The sequence below is a fragment of the Cygnus olor genome, chromosome 4 (genome assembly GCF_009769625.2).
Source record: "Cygnus olor isolate bCygOlo1 chromosome 4, bCygOlo1.pri.v2, whole genome shotgun sequence".
Lineage (NCBI taxonomy): Eukaryota > Metazoa > Chordata > Aves > Anseriformes > Anatidae > Cygnus > Cygnus olor.
In genome coordinates, this window is record NC_049172.1 from 71,758,380 (window position 1) to 71,776,310 (window position 17,931).

The 17,931-nt window shown below is 48.3% G+C and overlaps 1 protein-coding gene across 2 annotated transcripts; it reads right to left on the reverse strand.

The window, feature by feature from the left end:
* Window positions 1-7,663: 7,663 nt before the first annotated feature.
* Window positions 7,664-16,446, reverse strand: CD8A (CD8a molecule). 2 transcript variants are annotated; one of them, XM_040555953.1, is made up of 6 exons: window positions 15,851-15,914; window positions 14,867-15,232; window positions 14,105-14,197; window positions 13,244-13,360; window positions 11,276-11,306; window positions 7,664-8,924 (listed from the first exon to the last, which is right to left on the reverse strand). In XM_040555953.1, exons 1-6 carry the CDS (start codon window positions 15,897-15,899, stop codon window positions 8,870-8,872), a joined length of 711 nt encoding a protein of 236 aa, XP_040411887.1. In that variant the 5' UTR covers window positions 15,900-15,914; the 3' UTR covers window positions 7,664-8,869. The 2 variants fall into 2 exon arrangements, with proteins under 2 accessions (XP_040411887.1, XP_040411886.1); XM_040555952.1 differs by lacking the exon at window positions 7,664-8,924 and having other exon boundaries at window positions 11,146-11,306; window positions 15,851-16,446.
* Between the last annotated feature and the right edge of the window lie 1,485 nt (window positions 16,447-17,931).

Below are 17,931 nucleotides of genomic sequence, written 5' to 3' on the forward strand. Positions count from 1 at the left end.
ATACCATATTCTCAAACTGTTAACTTAATCCCTTTGCAGCGGTCTCATTAAAAGGCTCTTGCTGCACATAGCTAGAGGGACAATACTCATCTGGCACAGCGAGGTCTGTGTCCAGATCACCGTGCAGCTGCTGCGTTGGGCTTGCAATGCTGCTTTCCACCCTTCTTTGCGGACTGTGTCGCAGCACAGCTCTGTGGTACCGAGTGCACCAGTGATGCAGATGGGCTTTAAGTCAAGATTTTTCTGGCCACAATTCTCTGCAAGGCTTAGCTTCTGGGTGCTCTGTCGTGGGTGTTTATAAACAATTTCCGTAGTGTTGGTTTTATGTCTTTTGATAGACTCTGTTCCAACCTTTGTACCTGTCTTGACCTAGCACTGCAGATTTCCTATTTCTTGTGGGGCTTGAAGTCTGATTTGTGTCAGGAAACACAATCAAACCTTGAAAACAGGTACTAGGGAATGAAATTATATAGAGCCTGTTTGACCTTAAGTGGTTGTTAAAGCCTATTGAACGCTTTCAGAGTAACGTGACCGTGTCACTGTGACAAAGCTCGTGCCTTTACCTCCCATTCAGAGCTGTCGATGATCTGCACTGTGAAGTATTTTTCAATAAGGAAAGTCTTTTCCTGCAGGGACTTCGGCGCTATAAATTGCAAGTGGACATGGCTGAACAACTGGTCCTGCCTGCCAGGAATCAGTGTGTTTTGCTTCTGAAACACTGTATTGATCTCAGCCTTCTGTCTGTAAGTCAGGTTAACTAACTTGTATGGAAGCTGCAGCAAAAGCTCTGCGTTAGAACTAATGATTGAGAGCTTCAGATCCCTGTTAACTTAGATCTGTCTCCTTCCTGTAGCTTTCATCCTTTCTTTATAGCATTTTACAGGGTGCTGCTAACGTTTAAGGTTGAAGTTAGTTATGACTACTTGGAGCCAACTCCAGATTTAACAGAGTAAGTTTGGGTTAGATTTTCCTTGCAAGGTTTGTTTGCCTACTGCAAAAATACTGTTTTCTTTTCCGCGCTTGCCACCACAGAGGTTGATTTGTCTCTCTGAAAATATTATGTCCTATAACCCGTTCCCACTCTTGTAATCTCCCTTTTGTATTAGGAGAATGCAGTGTAGGGAAAAATGCTTTGAGAATAGAAGAAAGAGGGGAGAGGGGCAGAGCTGATCTATAATAAGGAGAACTGTAACATAGTGTTAATTACTACTCTAAATTTAATTCAAGCCTTAATATATATGTGCAAGAGAAAAGCTTAAAAAAAAAAAGGTGTGAGGTGACACTCAGTATGACTGCATGTTTGCATTAAATTAGCAGCCCTATAGAAAAATACAGAAACTGCACTCATTTAGCCTGCTGTAAACTATTGAATCTTGCTGGGCTCATATGCAGGAACTGATGTTTTCATATCAAACTTAATTGTAGCAGTTTTTAACAGAAGAACCATCGGAATCCTCGTTAAAAAGCAGTCAGAACACAAAGGTAGAAGCAGGAAAACGGCAGGAAACTAAAATCAACTTGGAGCGCGAAATCTGTGAAATCTGTGTGGTGGGTGCACCTTCAAGGACAAACAAGTGTACAGTCAGTAAAGGAAGAGGGGAAGTCATGAAGGCTAAAATATCTACAGTAAAAAAAGTAACAGGGTAAGGAAAGGAGGAATTCAGATCGCTTTCTTAACCTATCGCAGCCTGTCATTCCTTGCCAGCAGCCTTTCAAAGTTAAACTTTTGCTCGCTCCTCCACGATTTTCAACCTTTAGGTTAAGTTAAAGGGCAACGCCCTGCTTCTTCCGTATCTTTGTTAATGTGCATTAACTTTTCTTCCTTCGTTGCATGCTTTTGGGATAGCAGAATATCAAGGTAGGGTATGGGGAGGGACAGCTCTATCTGTATCCTCCAAATACAGAAGCCCTGGTAGGCTGGCCCAGTGTGTATTCTACTTTACAAGTAAGAATTTTTTTACAGTCTTGAGTGTTACTTTTGAATGTAGCTAAACAGCACAGTTTCAGTGCGAACTGGAACGCAGACCCGGCACTGAAGCTGCGGGGTGCTGTGACCTGGACTGGAGTGAGCAAAGCTTAGGTGAACTCAGACTTCGAAACAGACACCCACTTTTCTCCTCCCTCGTGTTTATTTTCACACCTGGTGATGCTGCTGTTGGTTTCTTCCTTATAGTGTCAAGTTAGCGGGTTTTCTTCGGATAAAGTATCAGGGAGGTGGGGGAAGCTGCAAATAGCTTCTCCGTTTTTCTTTAGCATCATCCATGAGACATTTGCTGCAGAGGGAGGAAAAACTAAACATATACAGTTATTCAATTTTTTTCCCTAAATTCCAGTGTTTTCCAGGGTTTCTGAATTATTTAAAGAGATTTCCAAGAACGTGGAGCACAAGCAAAACTGTAAACGCTTTCCTAGAACAAAAATAATATTGCATTTATTTAACAGAGCCCGGGATGTCAATCCAGTGATGCATAGGTCATGCTGACCCTGCGCATCAGACGGGTTTTATGTCAGATGAATTGGAAAGAAGAAACCCAGTTACAGGAGGCTCGTATTTCACTGTCTCTTTACAGTTCTTCCTGGAGCTATCGGTCGCTGTTTCTTTTACCTTATCGTGCTTTTCTGTACTGAATGCTGAAGGGGTGTGGTTCCCACGGGGTGGCTCCCAAGCACTTGCACGCCACGCACCATGGCTTTAGTCCAAGGAGTCAGGGCTGAGCTGAGGTGCCTTCGCTGCAACAGTGAGTACAGGCTTGGACAGATGAAGGGGCTTCTGGCTCAGAAAATCACTCAGAAAATATTTTGGAGTAAGTGAACCGCTGGATGAGGAAGAATCGGTGTCTAACAGAGGCAACAAATTCAGGAGGCTTTGTGTTGTGGGGGCGTTTGATGCATCCCTCAGCTTCTTAGGGTTTTCAGTGACCACCTTGTATCTTTTTTCCTTCATTAGTTGAGGTTCTGTTTAAATCATAAATCAGCTCTTATTCTTTTGACTGTTATCCCCTGTGTTGTTTGCCCTTAGCCCATCAGCTTCTGATGAAGCTTTGAGCTACTCCCTGCTAGGTAACCCTCAACCTCTGGACAAATTTATTTTTTCTACTTGTCTTTAAAAATCGTTCTGCATCTCAGACTCTTGTTTGCTTCATATTAACCCCAAACAGCTCCTGGCCATTTCCTCTGCACCCAGTGCAGCCACCTCACCCTGTGACCTAAACCTCTTACACATGTAACTGGCAAAAAGCTATCAGATTTTGTAGGGTCAGTGCAACACCAGCTTCCTGCACAGAGAAACGAGCTCCCTTGAGCTGCCTCTCTAGGCTCCAGCTCCGGCAGTCCTCCCTGCTTTGGTGGTGCGAATTGCAGCCCTGGTTTCTCGCCCAGGTACTGCTGCTCAGCCCCAAATCCAGCCAGGTTGCTCCTAACCTGCTTTGCTGGAGGCATCTGCATTCACCTCTGCAGCAGGGCTGGGCTGGCTCTTGGCTCTTTCCCCTCTCACCCCTGCAGTGGTGTTTGCATCTGGTTATTATGGCTTCAGTGCAAAAATCGTGGTTTGTTTTTTTTGCCTTCCAAATAGATTTAATCAGACAGTGCTGGCTGCAGCCGGCCTGAACTGCAAAGTGACCTGCTCGTGGGACTGCACGGAAGGGACTGGCTCAGGAAGCTCAGTCCTGCCTTGGGGAGCTCGTTACAGCCTCCGCCGGAGGGCTCCTCGGTGATGGAAAACCACCCAGCTTCTCGTGGATGTCTGCTGGGGAAGTGCTCTTCATTTCTGGGGTATCCATCCGTAGCTGCTGGTTCTGGCCTGTGTCCTCTGTCTTACTCCAGGCTGCCTCTGACTCTTCTGACCTTCTGCAGGAGCGATTTTGCTGTTTGAGCAGCCAATGCTCAATCACAGCACTTCAGAGTGCGTGTTTTTTTTTTTCTTTTTTTCCCTAAAACATCCTTAAATTGCAGTGCTCACAAGCAGAAAGGCCCATGAGGAGATGTAAGAAGAGATGTGTGAGCAAGTTACCCCTGGGACAGACGATTCATGGATGTATGTTAGAGCACAAAGCCCACGGGCAGAGATTTGCTTTCAGAGTTCTTAATATGTCCGTGCTAACTCATGTCACCTGCGACAAGGGATCAGAGGGATAATATTCCTACACATACCTTCTAGGCAGTTTGCAGCCAGCTTAGTACGTAGCTTGAGTCATACATCCTTCTGTCATCTTTACAGGTGTAAGAACCAAAGTCGGAGAACACCGAGATCTGCTTTTTAAAGAGATGCAAAAACGTGATAAAGAAGTGAAGGTGATGCCCAGCTGACAGTAAGAAGCTGAAAGCTGCCAACAGACTTCAGTCAACAGTCGTTTATTTTTAATAGCTTGGTTGTACCCAGTAAAATGCGGTGCTCCTGTAGCTGACAGCTGTGATGATATGGTCCAGAAACTGGCAGGCAGGGGAATTTGTGATGCCCCCATTGATGGGGCTTGCTTTATGGGTGAAACAGGGAGAGCTTTAAAGAAGGAATGTAGTGCACAGGCACAATGAAAGCCCTCCTTTGCAGCACTGACATTGCTAGGAATTTTCTAGGCTCATGAATTTATGAACGAAGCCTTCAGTTATCTTCCAAGATTTCCTCTCTGGTCTCCTTTAAGATATCTGGCCGTGCAACCAGAGCTTAGACTAGAGGTACTGGTTGCTGCAGGCAGTTGGGCGATGGTCGGTGTTCATCGTGCTCTGCAGTACCTGGGTGCAGGCTGGGTTCTGAGAACGGTGCCCTGCAGCACGATGTGAGCTGTGGCTGGCAGAGTGCAGAGCAGAAGCGTGGCATGAGGAGTGTGTAGGGACAGGCAGGAGCCGTCCCAACCCCTCCTGAAGTTGGCACTGGGGTTAACAGATCAATCAGGGGTCAAAAGCCGGTAGACCCCGCTGCGCAGTGGGTTTTATGCTGTGTAATTGCGCCTGGCAGTGTCTTAGTTTTTCTTTTTTCCCCAGCTGTCGGTTTCCCGTGCAAATGCAGATTTCCTAAAGCACGCACTGCTTCCAGTTCCCTCCCTGCACCCATCTGCGGTGTCAGGAGGGCTCTGGCTGCATCAGCCTCCCTGCAGGACCAGGGGCTTAGCGCAGCACTGCTCGGTGGAGCACCCACGTTAGGGATGTCAGGAGTTGTCAGTGCCCAAATATCCGTATTTTACATTGCTTAGGTATTGCGCTTTTTTCTGCTTATCTCATTGCAGTTGTTTTTTTGTAGTGAGAAACGTTTCACAGCTGTTCAGCCTCGTGAGATACCTGCTGATTTTAAATACCCGTGTCCTGGTTTTCACCACGGGATCGACCTCCCTCTGTTCTCATGGCGGTAGAGCCAGCAATAAGTGTTTAATGGATGGATCGCTTCATTCAAGAGCAGCAGAGCACAGGGGGAAGAACACAGAATAATGCTGCTGCTGGGTCCGCTGTTCAGCGTTTCACACCGCACCTTTAATCTCTGCACGTCCCAGGCCACGTTCAAGCGCTGTGCTGGGGAGGATGCATTTTAAAGGAAACGCTCCCCATGCATGCGGGGCCCTTTGTGGGAGCCAGCAGGAGCCTGCAGCCCGATCGTTTCACCTTCTTTCTACAAAGCCATCTGAAAGCCAGAGCAGCAGGGGAAGGTCACGGTGGGTTTCGTGGAGAAGAACAAGCAACGACTAAGGCTGAGGGGAAAAAATGACGGCTCCTTGGAGTGGCCATGTGCAAGACCCTCCTGTAGGCAGCGAGGGTGGGCTTTTGTCGCCATCAGCAGTCTGAAAGAGGCACGTTTGGGCTCCTTCAGTTGTTTCTGGTGAGGGAGAGGGATGTCTGCAGTCGTCTCCTCTCCCTAAGAGGAGCCTCTCTGGATTGACGGAGTGAGTGCGTGCAGCCGGGTCTCTGCAATCGAGGGGCGAACGTCGAGGCAGATGGATCGCATCCCTTCTCGTTTTAAGGCTTGTGTTTCAGGGTGGAGCTGACTTCAGCAGCAGTGACTCTGTAACGGCAAAGACCGTGATGAGAGCCCCTGGGAAGGCACACGGGGGTGCGGGTGGATGCAGAGCTGCGGCGCGCTCCTGGCCAGCAGACTGGCCCTTGCCTTTCGGATCCAGTGGTAAGGGCTGGCTCACGAGATGTGTCAGCTGTAGAGCTTAATGTCTTCATCAGTTGCTGTGTGAGCTGCTTGGACTTCCTTTTCTGAAGGTACAGGCTTTACAGCTCAGTAAAATAACACCTGGTCTTTTGTTTGAGGAGGCGCAGGGGAGGAAGAGCTTTTTGAGTGTCTTTAGTTAGCAGCTTGTCCTACAAGCTCTGCTCAGGGTCCTTCAAATCTGCAGATGTTTAAAGGAGAGGACAGCTCACTTAGCTCAGAATCAGAGAATCAGAAACTCTTCTTTAAACCGTTCAGTGTCCGTACTGGTCTTCCCAGCCCCTCTTTCCCTCCTTTGGGTTGCCCTCTCAGTTTGTCCTGAGGACATTTTGTACCGTGTAACCCTCTGATCTTGTAGCTCCTAGAACAGCCAGACCTGGCACTGACATCTTTAAGCACCGTTTCTCTTCCCTGGTTAACTAACTGTACTTGTTGCATTGCTTTCCTGATCGGTTCTCCTGCAGCCGCAGTGAGATCTCTGCGTTCAAATGGGGAACTCCAGCAGCCGCCCACCCCCGTGCTAACTTTATCTCACCACCAGCAGTGGAAAAACCCTTGTATCTCAATCCTTGTGGGACTGCAGCTGTGCCAAGCGAGCAGGGAGGATTATTTCTGTGCCGGCACTGCAGTTGGCGTGGTGACTGGTGCTGAGGGGAGATGATCTGAGTTGCTGGGAGAGGCTTTAGGTTTCGGGGCTAGCCCCCGTTCGGGCGGAGCACTGCCTGACGGCCTGGGCTACAGGAGCGTGGCGGCATGGGACACAGCACGTTGGCCAAAACTGTGCAACGCGCTTGTGTGCGAGGGTAAAATGGCTGAGAGCAACGAGGACACAGCTGCGGGGGACGCTACTGGTGAGGCAGCGATGTTCGTACGTTTTGTAAAACAGCTTCGCAGGAACGGAGTTAAGGCTTTGCAAGTGCAAACATTCATCTCAAATTAAGTCAGCAACTCCAAGCTAGTAATGCAAGTGGCGCTCGCAGGAGAGACGAGAGGCCTGAGCCTTTCATCTGCGTGGTTAGAGCTGACCGTAGGACGAGCTCAGACTGGTTTCGCTAACCACAGCCTGTTAAAGCGGGGGTAAAGGCTGGACCTGAGCAGCCTGGCAGCAGGTCGGGGAGTGATTCTGCTCCGAGTGTGACGGTGCAGCTGCGTGCTGGGGATCAAGCTGGCTGAGCCCCTGGCGCTGAGGTTGTGCCCACGCAGGTGCACTGAGACCCTCGCTGCAGCGCAGCACCTGGGGTCTGAACGAGGTCACGATACTCGTAGTGCTTATGTCGTAGCATTCACGTACAGCTCAACATTGAGACTTTTTGGTTCAGTTTTTTCTTTACAGCGTGTGTTCGTGTAGTTCTGTCACTCAGTATTTGTCTGCTGTTGTTTAGATACACTTACTTAGTCTCTATTTTTTTCCAGTTAAGTCTTACAAGGAACTAAGAACTGTTTCTCTCTCAATTCTCTCGTTCCCAGCTTGTTTGCAGATTAGCAAAGTTTTTCATTCTTTTTTTTTTTTTTTTTTTCTTTCTCTCCAGGCTTTTATCAGTCCCTTGGCAAGGATACCAAAGCACCTGCAGAGCCTTTATCTCATCCACCTTCATAGCACGGGGGAGTGTTACTGGGCCCATCCTGCAAGTCCCAGGGAAAATAATTTTAGAGAGATTGTTTCGAGGCTGTGGTAAACTGGAAGCTAAACTCTGGCATCCTAAAGCCCAGGCTGGTGTGTAAGTCACTGCCTTTTCCCTTACCCGTGACTGCCTCAAACTTTCGTTTGTATTTTCACATAGATTTTTAGCTTTTCTGAAGCTAGAAAGTGAAGAAAGAAAGAAAGAAGCATTAGTAAGTCTGACTAGAAATACTGTTTTATTTTTTATCTCAGTTGTTGATTTGCCAGTGTCACAAGGAAATATTTACATCAAGTATACAGCTAGAAAAACCCAGAACTCTCATTTAGATCAGCCAATGTGTCCCAAGTTGGTATGCTAAAAATCCTGCTTAACCAAAACAAGTAACAAAGACTTTTTCTTTTGTTTTTTAACTACTCAACCATTTATTCCAGAAAGAAAGAAAACCTCCCATTCCGTGCTCAGGCAAAACTGCTGAAATCTGTGGAAGTGGGGCTAGCAGCAGAACAAGGATAGCAAGAGGGAAACAGTAAGCTTTAGCTTACAGGACTGTAAAACCCTAAAGAGTAAAGCCCTTGAATTCATATTTACTTTCTCAGTGTGACCTTGTGTTGTATTAGATGGAGATTCTAGGAGATGCATAGCGCCACAAAAAGTGGGTATATTAAGTGAGATTGTTTTCTTTGTAAATCATTCGGGAGCAAATTCAGCTTTTTGTTGCGTTTTAGAAAGAATCATTGCACACCCTTGAGCAGAGGTCCAGGCGATATCCTTATTCCTCATCAGTTTATCAGCGACGTATGTTGGCATCAGGATTGACCTGTTTCTTCTGCCTGAGCCAGAGCTCTGTCATTGGGACTAAAGGTGACATTTGGCCTTGGGAATCAATTTGAAAACCTCAGGTTGCGGAAGGAGCTGTGCTTTGGCATGCAGTTCGCAGAGGAAGCGCCTGCTTGCCTTCCGCGTGTCTCTGCTCCATCTGGACACTTGTCTTTTCGAATTTCTCAGGATAGAGTGCATGAGAAGTAGTAGCCATACGGATCATGTAGGTGATGGGCATTTGCAGCGATAGCTCCCAGAAGGGGATCCAGAAGCCAAGAGGTGCAGATGCTCATATCTGGTGGTTTGGCATGTTGGGTTTCATTTTGGGCTTCCCGTTCGCAGGTCTAGAGAGAGAAAAGTTTGTGATTTATTTGACGTGAATCAAACAAGAAGGCAATTGCTGTAACACTGCTGATCAGCTCCCTTGGCCTTGGTCTGCAGCTGGGGACCTCAAAGAGCAGGCTGCGAAGTGTTCCAACAGCCCCTTCAGTAGCAGGGCTTAAGATAAGCTGCTAAGCAATTATTATTATTATTATTATTTTTTTTTTTTTTTTAAACAAACTTTTTTGGGTCATTTTAAAATTTACCTTTAACCTTTGCACATTTCCATTGTATCATCGCAAGGAGCCTTGTCCCGCTCCTTCTGCTAACACAATGCTGCCCTGAAAGCAAGGGAGGATAGCTGAGGGCTTTTGGGAGGCAGGGGAGCTGTTATCAGTTCATAAGGACTGCTCCCCTTGCTTGTTAGGAGGCTTTATGGGCTACAAGCGTGCTCCCAAAGTGACAGACGTTACTGGTCCCCAGCAACTGATAGTTTTATGATTTAATGAGTTGAAGATTTGGCATCTGTTTTCGCTGAAGATTGATTCGCGGTGGAAAATAAATGCTTCAGGTGCCAGAAAGAATCCCAGGCCAGATCCTCAGGCGCTCTTCAATTGAATGAATTGTGCTGTGAACTTCCAGAGAGCTTCATTTCAATAAGTGGCAACTGCTAACAGCAGCAGGGATTTCCTCTCTAAATAAAAGCTTAAATACGCTACAGTTGCTTAAAACATAACTCTGTCATGTTAGCAGTGCCAAAGGAAAGCTGTCCTTGACGAGATGATTTCCTGAGGCAGTTGTAACCCAACCACTCCATCAGTGGAAAACTGAAGAGCTCTACAGTTGTGCAGTATGATTTCCCCGAGGGAGAACACGTCTCTGCACAGGGCTGGCAGCAGGAATTGAGATAAGTGAGGAATGCAGGCACTGTCCTAAACAACGTTAGGAGAAGAGTCTTCGCTAAGATTTAGCCCTGGGAAAGCCAGGCAAAGATCAGAAGTGTGCTGGGCCGGGTGTGGAAATAACCATTGTAAAAGCAAGGGGCCCTTCCCTTGGTGTTTCAGCCTGGCAAGAGAGAGAAAGCGGCTCTGGAGGTGTGATGCCTTGTGTGGTCACGGGGTTCGTGCAGAAAATTGCACCCAAAGATCAGGAGGCATTGCCCCTCCGTGCCAGCTCCATAACACGTTATTGTTATTCAGGCACTGATTTCTGATGCTTTCTCTGAGCTTCATGCATTTAAAAATTAAATAAATCTGTAGGGATCCATTTTCTGTAAATGCAGGGGGAGGGAGTTGTTTTTTTCCCTATTAGTAGTAGCTTTTTGAATGATTGTATCAATCTGTATAATGTGGTTCTTCTCTTACTGTGAAACCTACGGATGTGTAACAAGGAATCCGAATTTACCTGGTTTGCAAGATGCTTGATTTGCAAAGAACGAGGCTCTGCTAGTGTGAAATTACTGTCCCAACCTTTCTTGCAACCTAGTTTTTCTACCGCTAGCCCGGTGCTGGCGTGGCTGGAGCAGCAGCAGGGATCCCGTGCTCGAGCACTGCTCTTTGTGCGAGCCCTAGGGTGCACTCTCAGCACGGGGCTTGCAAAAGCGCACGGGTGGTTTTCTGCACCTAGCAGGTGAAGAAACCAGCTGCAGGGAGGTCAGTTTGCAGAAGCAAACCATGCGTTGCATGCAGGCAGGAGGATTCCTTGCTTATAAATGGCGAATTGCTTACTGCAGTATTATTATAGTCTGTTCCTGGTGGCTCGGGATGATGAGTGGAATGGGTAGATGGGGAGAGGCAGAGGAAGGAGAAAGCAGAAAAAAGGATTCCTGTCTGACCTAGAAAATAAATTAACTCTAAAGCTACGGATGTCTAACTTGCTGTTTCTTAAGAAAATCGTCTCAGACTGCATGAGCCTTTTCCTTGCTGTTTCGTGGTGCCTGTTGGGGAAATAGAAGCATACGGCTGCGGTGGTGCTGCTCCAAAACGGTGCAGAGGGCATTCTGCTAGCACCAGCGTAACCTGTTCATAGTCCATAGATGCAGCTTTTTTGGAGCAGCATGTTAGAAATGCACAACGGTAATGCTAATTTCGGGGAGATGTGCAAAGGTTTTAGACTGCTGCAAATGCCTCCTGTCTCTCTGTTTAGCATCTATTGCAGCGTCGGCTCTCAGGGATTTGAATTACTTAAAAAGCAAGCACAAGAAGAGAATCTTCTCTGTTTTTACCTTCACCCTTCCCTCCCAATTACACAGCCCTGTCCCAACCACTGTGTACTGAATGAAGACTTTTAGGTGCTTTTTGACACCTGCTTGCTGTGTCACTTCAGTGTGAGATGCCAACAAGTTGCGAAGTGTCACCAGCTGCCAAGTACTAACCTCTTACACCTGCATCTGCGTCGCCTGGTTTCTAAAATGAAAAAAAGAAAATGTGTTGGTTCGGAGATACCAAGTCACAGCTCCGTAAAGAAATGCAGCGGTGGCATCGAGCTGGTGTTCCCTAGCACCCTGCCACCCTTCTCTTTACTTGAAGACTGTCAGCAGATCAACCAAGCGTATTTTGGGGGAAAGCCACACAAGTGAGCAGTGTTGAACGTTCCCCTGGCTCTCAGCTCCAGGATCATCACAAATTAAAGGGTATTTTCCTGGGAGCAGCAGTAGCGGGGTCATCCTGCCAACACTGACAGGGAATCATTTTTTGCTCTCTCCAGTGACTTTTTGGCACGCTGCTGAAAATCCCTTGGCAGCAGTTATTTCTACAGCAGGCGAGTGGCGTGGATCCCACGCAGTGCGCGGCCAAGTTTCTCTCCAGGTGGCTGCGATCTGTCTTCACACACCATGAGGGTTTTGTTGGGCTTGGTTTCACCCTCTGGGCTTCTTCACTGCCGTTACAAATGTGCAGAGGGATGCAGAGAGACACGGAGCTCTGCCGTTAGACTACATTTGTTAAACACACTCTTTTTGTGGCTCTAGCCTGACTTAGATCGGCTCAGGATCCATCCCCCCGAACGATGCTCTTCCCCATTTTAGCATCTACGTCATTATTTCACGATGTGTTCAGGAAAATACAATGTTAAACCATTAATTTTAGCACAAAAGGGAGGTGTCTTGATGTAAAAATCCTGCCTTGAGGGTTTGTGCTGCCTGCTGCAGAAATTAATGCAGCTAATGGCTTTTCGCTGGTAATGCAAATCAGCACTAAAAGCAGAAAGAAATTGTGGAGTAGTGGTTGTAAGTTGATGGCATTGCACGTCACCAGGAAATCCTGGTGCACGTGGGGTGCTCTTGGTCCTGGGGGCTTTAGGGGAGTTTGGACCCACCGCAGGACCCTGAACTCCTGTCTCTCCAGTGCTTCAGCAGCCATTTCCCTCAAGAAGAAGGGGTTTTGGCTGGGGTTTATCAGTGTTTGTTTGTGTATTCCTTCCTGTTGCCGTAGGTAGTGGAGATTAGTGTTTTTCGGGGCTAACAGATGCTGAAAAATTGTACTTGTTAAACCGGTAAATTAATCTCACATCAGCTCCAGGCTGTAGGGTCAGTGAGGATGTAGTGAGGTTAATTCAGCAGCAGAGCATGGCAGTGATCCACACTAACGAGCTGAGCCATGTAATGAAATCGGTGCAGATGCTGGGGGTGTCTGGGCACTTCCCCAAAGGAAAGCTAAATTGCTTTCAGCGGACATTAAACTGATTTAAATCCATTTGCTCTCACTGCTTGCTGAGGGTAAGTTAAAGACATTTCAGACATGAAATTCAGCTACAGGACTTCTGCCTTCCCAGAGACCTTGCGTTACTGCTTGAACTGCACCAGCCTCTGAAGCTGGGTATTAAGTAGCTAGGTTGGTTGTAGCTCAAGCTGCTGATCAGAGTCATTTGAATTTGCAAGTCCCATGCTGAAGCACCTTTATCCTGTTTTGTCGAAGTGTTCCGGTACTTTTGCCTCTGATACACTGATTTAAGGATGGTAGGACTGATACAATTTGGTAGGGTAAGTTTCCTCTGTTTATATTCTGTTGTCTTATATTTTATATATATATATATATATATATAAAATATATATAATATATATAACATTAATATACATATACATTAACACACATATAAGACAACATATATATATATATATATTATTATCAAATACAGAATTTGATGCTTGTTTCTCAAGCTAAACCTACAGGTGAGGAAAATACGGAAATGAATTTTAAAAGTGGCCCTTTTGCGTTCATTGTGTCCTGGTTACTCGATAGCTACGTGAGGGGAAGAGCCAGAAGTTCCGTTCTGCTGAAGGACCGGGCTCTACTCTTTGGCCTGAGACTCAGGAACATCTGCAGGGGCTCGGGGTGCGACTTACTTTGGCACAGCACGATGGTGATGACCAGGGCAATGAGAAGCAGGATGCAGGCAGCAGCCAAAGGAACCCAGATGAAAATCTCACAGAAGAAATTCAGCTCTTTCTCCTTGCTTGTCTCTGCAGGAATAAAGGAGAGAGAAGAAAGAGGGAAGGTCCCGCAGGCGCTCACGGCTGGGGTTACGGCCAGCCCTGGCGGAGCCACCTGGAGGCCCAGCAAGCAAAGGGACCCGTGTGGCTTTCAGCGAGGCTGGCGGGAGCTGTAGGTGAGGAGAGGGCTTCCCCAGCCTGCAGAGGGAGAAGTGGGGATGAGGAGTGTCCACAGGTGACATCTCTGACATCCAAGGTCCTGGGGAGCTGAGGGAGCCAAAAGTCTTCTCGTGTCTTTCTCGTGTCTCTTGCTGAGGCTAAAACTGGTGCTAGCACATAGGGCTTTCCCTCTTTTTGGAGTGCCCAGCCATCAGGCATGCTCATGCTTTGTAAGTCATCCCAGGTGGGATGAAATCAGTGCTTGGAGTCACTGAAATATACAGTCATCTAGGTTGGAAAAGACCCTCAAGATCACCAAGTCCAACCATCAACCTGATACGCCAAGTCCCAGCACCAAACCATGTCCCTTGGTGCCACATCTTTTAACCCCCCCCCAAGGGATGGGGACTCCACCGCTTCCCCGGGCAGCCTGCTCCAAAATGGAGTCAGGATTGAACCCTCTCGACTGCAGCTCTCCAATTCTGACAGAGCTAAAAGGATCCCCACCCATCCCAAAATGTCTGTAGTCACTACAGGCATTCAGCTAAGCTCTTCGGACCCACAGCAACCCCTCGGGCAGAGCCCCCCTCCTTCCCTCTGCCTCCCCTGGGTTACCTGCCCCGTGGCTCTGCAGGCAGACGTTCCTCTTGGTGACCTGGGTGCTCTGGGTGGTGGACACGGTTGTGACGGGCGCCGCTGTCGTCGTGACTGTAAGTGACAGGGGATGAATATAGCACACAGCGAGACAGAACGAAATAGCTCACCCCACCCCGTGCTGGGGAACGGCTGCTCCTGTTGCCAGCTTGGGAGGTCTTTGTAGGGCCCGTTTTGGGACTGCGATGCCCCGAAATTCTCCCCTGGGGCGAGCTTGTGTTGCTGAGCTGCAGGCTGATAGCTGTGTGCTCCTAATTTCTTGCTTTCTGCCACCACTTCTCAATTTCTGAGCTCTTATCTTATCTGTAGCTCTTAGGACACGTCCTGAGAGACCTGTTTTTTTTTCTCTCCTCGGTCCAACCTCCAGCCTCGCCTGTGAGTTTCTGTTTGAGGTGCTGTAAGCGTTCAGAGCCTGGCAGGACTTCTAGGGCCGAGGCGAAGTGAGGAAGGAGGGGGGTGGTTGTGGACTTTTTTGCTCTCATCCCCTCAGCCACCGGTGGGATGGGGAGGTGCTGCTGGGTCTGCTCAACCACCTTCGTCTTTGGGCAGGGACGAGCAAGCAGAGATGGTGAGCAGGGAGCCTCCAGCAAGAGGACCAGGGCCTTGGGCATAAGATGCCTTGGGCAAAGCAGTAGGGAGATGGGGACTGGGGGCAATACAACAATAAAAAAGGCATGGGCAGGGGTGCTGGGTGTAAGTGAGGTAGGTGGGGATGTTGCTGACCTGGGAAGAAGACGCGTAGGCCAGAGCTGAAGTACAGTGCTTGGTTGAAGTTGATGGTGCAGAAATAGATCCCCTCGTCCCGTGCCTCGAAGGAATTCACCTGCAGCTGATAGGACGTGCCGCTCTTCGACACCTGAAAGCGTGAAGACGTTTTCTGGCTCCCCTCAAAGGTTGCCTTGGACAAGGTGGAAATGTAGACGATGAAGTGAAGGGTCCCAGCCTTGTCCTGGCGGATCCAGGAGACACCGCTGTCTGCAGAACTCGTGCACTCCAGCTTCAGCGGCTTTCCCCTCTGGGGGTGCGTGATCTTGCTGTCGTAGAACTTGGGCACTGTCACATACTTCTGGCTCTGGGCTCCAGGGCAGCCTGCGGGGTGACAAGTCCACCATCGCCCTTCGCAGCCAGCTCGGGAAGAGCGGCATCGCTCCAGGCAAGCATGGGGGCTGCTCCTGGGGGTCTTTGGGCAGCCCCAGGGCTGGTACCTGTGCCCTGAAGGAGGACACGAAGGGAGGACTGCACTGTCTGGCACGCTTGGGTGGCTTTGTTGAGTCCCTGGGGGACTCAGCATTCAGCCACCCGGGCTTTTTAAGATGGATGCTGCCCTTCAGAATAGCTTTCAGCTGCGTTCTCGGGGGTGCTAACATTTCCCAGCTAATCTGAAGTGATTCCCTAATAACAACTGCTATTTTTTTCCCCTTTCTTTTTATTTATTTATTTTTTTTGCCGTTCCCCGTCCCCTCCAGCAACGTCTGTCCAAGCAGGCTGTGTTCCCGCTGCGTGTCATGCTGCAGTCACGCCGCTCCTGCTTTCCTTCCCTCCACATTCACTGAGCAGCCCTGATCGTTTGTCTTTTGGGCTTGCTCTTCATTTTCCCCACTGATCGTTTTCCCCAATTCCTTGGATTCGGTGGAAGGGGGAATGCCTTAACCCGTTTTACTTGCTCCCCCTGGAAAAGGTCACCAAGAATCCCAGTCCCATACTCACAGAGCCCCAGGCTGAGCAGGAGGAGCAGTGCAGGAGATGCGTCCGTCATCCTCGGGGACAAGGCAGCGGAGCACAGATGATCTTTCTCGCTTGCCTTCGGAGGCTGTGCAGCTTTTTGGAGAGGATGTGATGTCATCAGGACCCTCTTAAGTGAAGAGCCGGTGTTCAGCATCTGAGGTGAAATGAAACAAGCAATGATTTCTGAAGAAATTCAGTTCTGTTCCAGAACTTGGGCTTATTTGTCATTATGGCATTTATTTTAATGGTGCCTTAAGGGTTTTGCTGTGGCAACTTCACTAGAGATTCAGACTGCCAACTCATGGGCTTGAAATCAGATCAGCCACCGCAGACTGCTGTCTCACAGCCATTTGGGGCACTCGCACCAGGTCCAGCTCTGCGGAAAACATGGGCGAGTGCCATGCCATGGACACAGGCCCCACGCTGCATTTCTTGGCAGAGGTTCTGCTGCCTTCACTTGTGTGTGCTCAGGTCTGGTGTAGGTGGAAGAGCACGCTATTTTATTACAGAGCAAACAAGATGTGGGAATATTTTACAGCATATATTCATATACATATATATTTTTATGTCCAAACCCATGCGTTGCTGACATGTAGCTGAGTTCTTCAGCCCGATTGTTCTCTGCAATTGTTCTTTGCTCTGAAAAAGCTGCTTTGTGCAAGGCAGGTGGTCGCTGATGCGAAACCCGTCAAGAAAGCCCCATGCCCCAGTGGCATGCGTTCTTTTTTTTTTTTTTTTTTGAGCATCTTGTGGTTTTCATCTCCAACCGCAGGGACTTCCGTACTGCCAAAAAAAACTTTACACGCTTCAGCATTCAGGGCCCTTGTTTTTGCCTCCAGGTGACCACTTGCACATTGGGAGGGGTTGGGCTTCCTGGCATTTGCACGTAGAGTAGCAACAGTTCACCAGGCTGGTGGTGTTATTTGTTGGTATTTCCTGGCCTTCCTACTTGTTTTTTTTATTATTATTATTATTATTATATCTCTCAGGTAACTAGTGGTAGGACTAGAGGGAGCGGCCTCAAGTTGTGCCAGGGGAGGTTCAGGTTGGAAATGAGGAGACATTTCTTCTCAGAAAGAGCAGTCAGGCGTTGGGACGGGTTGCCCAGGGAGGTGGTGGCGTCACCGTCCCTGGGGGTGTTCAAGGAAAGGTTGGACATGGTGCTTAGGGACATAGTTTAGTGGGTGACAGTGGTGGTACGGGGGTGGTTGGACCAGATATCTTGAAGGTCTTTTCCAACCTTAATGATTCTATGATGATGATGATTATTTTTCTTTCTGTGGGAGGTGTATTTCTACTACTTTGCAAAGAAAGCCCCCTGTTCCTGGGCATGTCAGGAATCAGGCACTGCTGACTGATAAAATTGCTGTTGTGGCTGCTGCTTAGACGTGACGGTTATGAGAAAGTGAGCTAAATGGGCTAGGAACGGGGCTCATTCCACTGGGCCTCAAAACATTTTGGTGAGTGAGGAGAGCGTGTATTAGGCCCACTAAGATCTGTGAAACGTGCTTTGGTGAGGCTGTAAGACTTGTCTGCATGAAATAGAACAGATTCTTTTTTCAAAACAAAAAGAAAACAGGTTTCATCAGTTAAATAACATTACAAGGGTCTGAGTCTTGAAATCCCATCAAGCAAACGTGAACATCAGACCTGAGGTAACATCAGACCTGAGGTAAAAGAAATCACTTAGGACTCCGGCCATCTCTGAACGTGACTTCTAAGTTACGCTGTTTGTGTAGGCCCCTTCTCTTTAGGGGGGCAGTTTATTCTCCTTAACCTAAGTGGAATTGTGCTGCCTTTATAATGGGATAAGCTGCTTTTGGGAAGTGCCTGGCTTCACTGACTAATGGAGGAGCGAGCCTAGGCCAGGAACTCCACTTCTCCACCTAAGAGTGTGATTTTATTATGGGTCAGTCCCAGATACCGAACAGGAACCCGGTTTCCTCTCATAAGGACAGCTTAGGACCTTCAGCTTGGTCCTCGTGGCTGACGGACTGAACTGGTTTCCACACGAGGCCACCTCTTCCTGTGTCGTGTTCAGGCCCTGGGCCCTGCGTCACCAC

Coding starts and splice junctions, on each gene's coding strand:
- CD8A (XM_040555952.1), bottom strand. CDS start 16,022: ATGCTGAACACCGGCTCTTCACTTAAGAGGGTCCTGATGACATCACAT. Junction 15,233..15,850: donor CCTGCTCAGCCTGGGGCTCT/GTGAGTATGGGA, acceptor GTCACCCCGCAG/GCTGCCCTGGAGCCCAGAGC. Junction 11,307..13,243: donor CACCATCGTGCTGTGCCAAA/GTAAGTCGCACC, acceptor TTTTCATTTTAG/AAACCAGGCGACGCAGATGC.